We start from the raw sequence: 6,634 nt of genomic DNA on the forward strand, positions 1-6,634 counted from the left end.
GGAAAAGCCCGGATTGCTGGGTATCCTGGCAATCAAAGCATGCACAGCTCAGCTTTTGACAGATACCCAGAGTAACCAGGTAGGTTAAAGATTATTGCAGAAAGGACTTCACCTGTACCTTCCTGCAATAATGATATGCCTGATCATGGATTCCTAAAAGTGGAACTTTCTTAATATTAGATGATCCTGACTTGGCTCCTTGGGTTTGATGCCCGTTAAAGCAAGGGTGCCCAGTTGCCTTGAGATATTGGACTGTATTAATACCAAGACCCATTTCAGAGACCCCACGATCACCCTGTTCAATCATCGACCTTGACATCCAGAATAACAATCAGTTTTGGCTGTTCTATATCTGGACAGCTACAAAACAAATTAAAGCCAGAGCCTTGTGGATTCTCACTATTACAATATTCCAAGATGAAGATGCGTGTCTACTGAACAGTTCTGTATGGTCCCCATGGATTGATAAATTCCTTCCATCCTCTTTTACCCATAGGCCATTGTCTCTTTAATCCCTGGGCAGTCGCCAATGTGGTAATTGCCAACATCCCAATTGCAAACATCCCCTGTCCCATCTACATTATTCTATTCATTATTAATATTATAAAATTGAAATTTTTTAATAATAATGACAGGGTTGCAAATGAGAGACAGATACAGACTGTGACACAGGAGGAGGAGAGGACCCTGCCCAGGTAAGCTTACAATCTAAGAGATCCATAAGTAAGGTCCTGGCCTCTCTTCCTTCCCTTTATCCTTCTCTGCTTTTTCTTCTTTCTAATGTGCTTTTATTTTGGGCTCACTCTTTGCTTGGCGTGATTGGGCCATTCCAATCTTGATGGGGAGGGGGGTGGGGAGGAGGGGTAGGATCTCATTGCAATTGTTAGCTATATTTATTATGTGCAACTTATAAATTGTAACTTATTGCGTAGTTGGCTGTTTTCATTATAACACTCCCTCCCCTTCAAATTTTATTAATTTTTAACTTTTTTATAGTCTTCTATCACTACAGGGTGTAACAAATGTACTTTTTATATTTTATTGATACATCAGCTTGTGTTTTTGTTTCTTGCAGTATATTTTGTTGATAAGTCATTTATGTATACTGCTTGTGTTCTGATTTCTTATAGCAGTATATTTTGCTCCAATCTGTAGCTTCACCAGTCTGTTGTCACCACTATAGTCAATGTGAAGGGCGCAGTTACTGTTTGCATTATATGCAGCCCATCACCCATCCAGTGTAGTTACACACTGTGGAAATAAATGAGAACAGGTTATATATAGAAATGGCTGAAAGGATGAGCCTAGACTTGGGAGAGGAGACAGCTCATGGTACAAAAGAGGAAATGTGAAGAATGTAATGACTGAAGGTTGATGAATGTGAGAATAAGAAATATGAGCTGCATGGAGTTGCATGTTCTCCCTGTATTTGTGCAGTTTTCTCCGGGCTCTCCGGTTTCCTTTATGTTGAACAGGAAACTTTTTAATAAAGAAATCTTTAATATAAAAGATCCAAGACCAAACACACCCTGTTATAGGGTGGCAACACTTTGTCCGTGTCACCTAATTGCTATCCTGTGTTGTCACCCTCACACAAAGCTCTGAGCTGCGGTGCTGACACAGTGCACAAACATGTTCTGCTGTTGTCACCATGCCGAAGCCACTCCTTGGAAAGGCCACCATTACTGGAGGATATGCATGTAGACAGAAAGTAGATACAAACAGGCTGCAGGAAATAATGCATCTGCAAATAAATGTCATCCATCTAGGGTTTACTAGTATTCATGTCCTGTGCAGACCATGAAATATAAGGATGTGTTCCACTTTGATACATGATCAGGTAGATTGTTATTACAGAAAGGGACAGGTGATGTTCCTTCCGCAATAATGCATCTTACCTGCCTGATCGTTACAGGTTTCTGGTGTCAAAGCTGAGCTGTGCATGTGTAGTGTCGGCTTAGTTTGCCAGGGAATCTCAGCCAATCAGAAAACCCGAAGATCATCTGTAGGAGTAAGAAGAGAAGGAAGGTGGTGGTGCCCTGCACATAGTTTGGTTGGGTTTAGTTCTACTTTAATTGGCTCATGCTAGTGACTATATAGATCCGGACTCAACAATGCAGATGACACTCCCAGACCTTTTATTTGTAATATCACCCGACCCTGAATCTCCCTCAGTCCTTTAGGCTTCCTATCTTAAACTAAGATTGCTTCCTCTGATTCCTAGATTGTAAGCTCTTGGGGGCAGGGTCCTCTCCTCTTCCTGTGTCTGTCTGTATCTGTGTCATTTGTAACCCCTAATAATGTACAGCGCTGCATAATATGTTGGCACTACATAAATCCTGTTTATTAATATTAATTGTACTGCACAATGTAAGGCCATGTACACACGTCAGATTCTTGCCTGATACAAGGCACAGGGCTCGTCTTGGACAAGAATATGACGTTTAGAATATGACGGCAGCAGGGTGCCACGCACTCATTCTCCCCCCTCTATAGAACAGAATGGCGCTGTATGTATAGTCATTGCATCTTTCAGCCTTTTGTCACAATCCTTTCAAACAACAAAAATCTAATGTGTGTACGCAGCCCAGGGGTGTGCATTTGAAGCTGCAGCAAGTCCGATAGATCCGCCTCGTTTCCTGGCTGGATGACGCCTGGTATTATCTAACCCAGGGCTGTCCAACCTTTTATTTCATTCTGCCAGTCATTGGAGAACCCCAAGAAACACTCCGGGCACCTGGTCACTTCTTTATACCCGCGTGAGGATGGCCAGCTTGAAGACGGAGTGAGGTGGCGCCACCTGCTGGTGAGGTGAATGTGAAGTGTTGCTGAGGACATGCGCCCATTATTTTACCTCAGGAGTGCAAGGCAATGTGTGTATTGCAGGGCATTGCCAGGTGTGGGTAGGTAGTATGCTTTTATTAAAAGACACGTAGCAGTATACGGATTATAAGTAATTACAAATTATCGAACACACTTAGAATTAGTTTTTCTTTTTTGCCTTAATGTCACCCAGTGTGAGGAACCACCCCTGGCACTGCCAGTCTTCCTATACATATTGGGGGGCATGTTAATCGTTGCTATGGGGTCCAGTGACTTGTGACTACAGGAGGCTTTGTGTTTCTGTCAGTGTGTCAGGGCCTCCTCCTCTCCTTGCACTGACATTGCACGCCGACATTCTATGTAACCTGAGGTAACCCAGGCAGCTGATATATTACTTTCCCTGTCAGCTGATCACCTGCACGGGGGCGTGAGAGATAGGCTCGTTTTGATTGGCTGGGCTCCCCGCCCTTGTGTTTGTTTGGTCTAACGAAGGGGGTGGTGGCAGGACTGCTTTCTGATTGGACGGCAGTGACAGCGTGGCCTGGGGAGCGAAAAATGAGGATGGTGTATGTTTGTATTGTGTGCTGGCGAATCAAAACAATGTGACAGCGCTGCCGGCTGCATGGAGGGGATTGGCTGCTGGGCACAATGCTAATATAATATATGGGGGGATTAACACAGTGTGCCATGGTAACACACAAATACAGTCCATGGGAGCTGAAACCAGCAAACTCACCTGATCACTAACAGGGCAATGTGTCATGATATAACATACACCATTCAAGGGCCCTGGGACCAGCAAACCCACCCTGATCATCTAAAGGGAAGACCATGTGCCATGAGAGCCCTGCACAGCTCCAGATCATTTATATAATATGTATATTAAAGAGGAACTAAACCCAACAGTGCCTAAAACAAAAAAAAAATACCTTCAATCCGGCAGGGCAGTCTGAACTATCCGGAGGTGTCTTCCATCGGGTCCCACGTCGTCCTGGCATCTGTCCGCGAGCCGGGGCGCCGCCATCTTCGTCTCTTCTTTCGGGTTCTTCTCACGTCACCTGACCTATTCACGAGATGGGGTGACGTAGGTTGGGGAAAAAACTTCCGAACTCACTGCGCATGCCTGAGATCAGCAAATTTTTATTTAACCCACGAAAAGGCTCTTTCTGCACTCCCCCGAGATGCTCAGGTATGCGCAGAAGGAGCACCCAAGATCCTCTCAGTAGGTACCCCGGTAGGCTTTGCGCTCCCATTCATTCTCGACTGCCTAGTATAAATATGAATATGAATGTAAATCTGACATTCCCTGGTGGCGATCAGTTACTGCCATTGAAACACACGGATCTGAAAGATTCCTACTAGGGAATGTCTGATTTGCTACTGCCATTAAAACACATGGACCTGGAAGATTCCCACCAGGGAATGTCTGATTTCTTGCTTTATAAATAGTGCCTATAGATTCTCCTGTAATTATTATATGCCTATGTATTGTTATAAGTTAGATCACTCATTAATTTAGAATTCATACACATTTTCATTTGAGATGTATTTGTGTTCTATTACTAAACTAGGCAGCTCCTCTGTACAAATTGTGTCTCCTTATTGTGTTCCTCCACTGTTCTTCTAATTATAATATAGGTAATTATATTCATACATCAGAAATTGCATGCCTAGGGTTCTGTTTTATTCTGTTCCTTCACCAATGAAAGCCCTGAGGAAGTGGAGCTACAGTCCCTGAAACGTGTTGGTTACGTTTTATATCACACATTGATACATTGAAGACTCTTTCACTGGCTGGAGTTTCCAAGACATTCCATTTCCACTCCTATCTGATTAATCAGCATCATGGATATCAATGGGCTCTTCAATGTTAGTTTTCACTAGTGCTAGATGTATAGCTCTGCTTTCTGCCTAGAATTTATGGTATTCATAGCCATGTCTCTGAGTGTAATCTATGCGCAATGCTGGTGAATGGCTGGGGGGATCTGTACACTGATTAGTTGCAATCATATGAATAGAGAGCTTGGGGACATAGGGAAATGAGGAACATGAGGTCCATGAGAAACATGGGAAGGACATAAAGAACATTGGGACATGGAAAAACGAGGAAACTGGAGAACATAAACAAGGGGACATGGGTATTATAAGAAACATAAGGTTAGATGAAGGACACGGGATAATGTGGAACTTGGAGAACACGAGGAACAAGGGGATTTGGGGACCATGAAAAACATGGGGGGCATAAGGAACATTGGGATGTAGGGAACATGAGGAACAAAGGAACATGGATACTGTGAGGATCCTGGGGAACATGTGGAACATGGAGACTATGTTAAACCTGGGTATATGGATAGGCAGGGTATGGATGGGTATGGTTTGCATGGTATGGTTAGGCAGGGTATGGTTTGCATGGTATGGTATTGCTGGGTATGGTTTGTATGGATGGGCTGTGTATATGGGTATAGCAGGGTATGGTATGGTTTGTATGGTATGGCTAAGTGTTTGTATGGCTGGGCTGTGTATATGGGTATAGCAGGGTATGGTATAGTTTGTATAGTATGGCTGGGTATTACTGGGTATGGTTTGTATGGCTGGGCTGTGTATATGGGTATAGCAGGGTATGGTATGGTTAGGCTGGGTGTTTGTATGGCTGGGCTGTGTGTGGCTCCGCCCGCAGCTCTCAGTCTCCGCTCACTCAGGCGGGTAGGAACCTTCGGAGCGGCGGAACGAGAAGTCATTCGGTGTGTACTCGCTGAGCATGGCAGCCGGGGCAGCTTTATCCGGGGTGAAGGTGAGTGTAGAGCCGGGCAGAGCAGTGTGGGGAGCAGTATGGAGGGGGGATGATATGTACAGCACACGGTGTACACGGGGGACAGAGATCTGTGCGACCATCCGGGGGAGATGAATCTTAACACTTTATACATTCCTGGCATTGTTATCACTTGTATGCCCAATACACTGCTTCCATCCCTGCCCTATATCTTTATATTTATTCCATCACACACAAACTAATCCCTATCACTGGACATGGCTTACCACTTCCCTGCAGCTGCTGGCTCCTTATCATTATGGTGAGTTATGGAGATTGCAGCGAGAGGAGTGAGACTGCATGTAATATAAAGCTGCATTGTTATCTAGCGCTGGGACATCTTGTATTCTGACCCATTTACTGGGTATATTATATCAGCTGCAAGCTTTCTGTTTGTAAGCAGAACCCACATGTGGGTATGGTGAGTTGTGAGATATTACCAACATCGTGCTGCAACCAGTGTATAAGGCAGCCATACACTGATCAGTAGGAGCACAACCAGGTAACTGATCATTATTTACCAGCAGGACCTATGTGTGCCAATCAACCAACCCTATCCAGCATCACCCCAATGTGTAAATCGGTGGGGATCGCTTCCTACAACCAGCAGCCATCTCACCATTTACAAGTATTCAATACATTTCTGTATTTATATACACCAACATTTGTTATATTTCATCAAATCAAACATCCAATCTATAGAAATCTTTGATCTGTATATGGTAGGGTAAAGTCTTTACTGATCAGTAATTATCCGATTGCCTGTCGTATGGTGAATATCCAGCTATGTGTACCAACGGGTGCAAACCGTGTGCACATATAACCCTGCAATGTCACCCAGTGTACCCCTGATAGGCAGATATACTCATGAATGTTATAAGAAGTCCTGGGGTGACTGCATTCGTCTGAAAGTGAACACAAATAATGATAATTTAAATTAACATATATATAATAATAACCAATAATATATTTATAATTAGCCATGGCTGATCCTTTACGTAG

General features: G+C 43.8%; 1 protein-coding gene and 1 long non-coding RNA gene across 3 annotated transcripts in view; one reads left to right on the forward strand and one right to left on the reverse strand.

Moving 5' to 3' along the window:
* Positions 1 to 6,634, reverse strand: part of LOC140341201 (uncharacterized) — a 29,167-nt gene that overhangs the window by 5,192 nt on the left and 17,341 nt on the right. The window lies entirely within an intron of this gene.
* The window catches only part of LOC140341199 (branched-chain-amino-acid aminotransferase, cytosolic-like), a 76,076-nt gene continuing 74,914 nt past the window's right edge, over positions 5,473 to 6,634 (forward strand). The window contains exon 1 of one of the 2 annotated variants that reach the window (XM_072426757.1): positions 5,473 to 5,614. In XM_072426757.1, coding sequence (XP_072282858.1) covers positions 5,582 to 5,614 — 33 coding nt within the window. In that variant the 5' untranslated portion in view covers positions 5,473 to 5,581. Of the gene's footprint in view, positions 5,615 to 5,754; positions 5,895 to 6,634 lie in introns of those variants that run through there. The other variant, XM_072426758.1, reaches the window with a different exon arrangement.

Source organism: Pyxicephalus adspersus, chromosome 11 (assembly GCF_032062135.1).
Source record: "Pyxicephalus adspersus chromosome 11, UCB_Pads_2.0, whole genome shotgun sequence".
In the NCBI taxonomy this organism is placed as follows: Eukaryota; Metazoa; Chordata; class Amphibia; order Anura; family Pyxicephalidae; genus Pyxicephalus; species Pyxicephalus adspersus.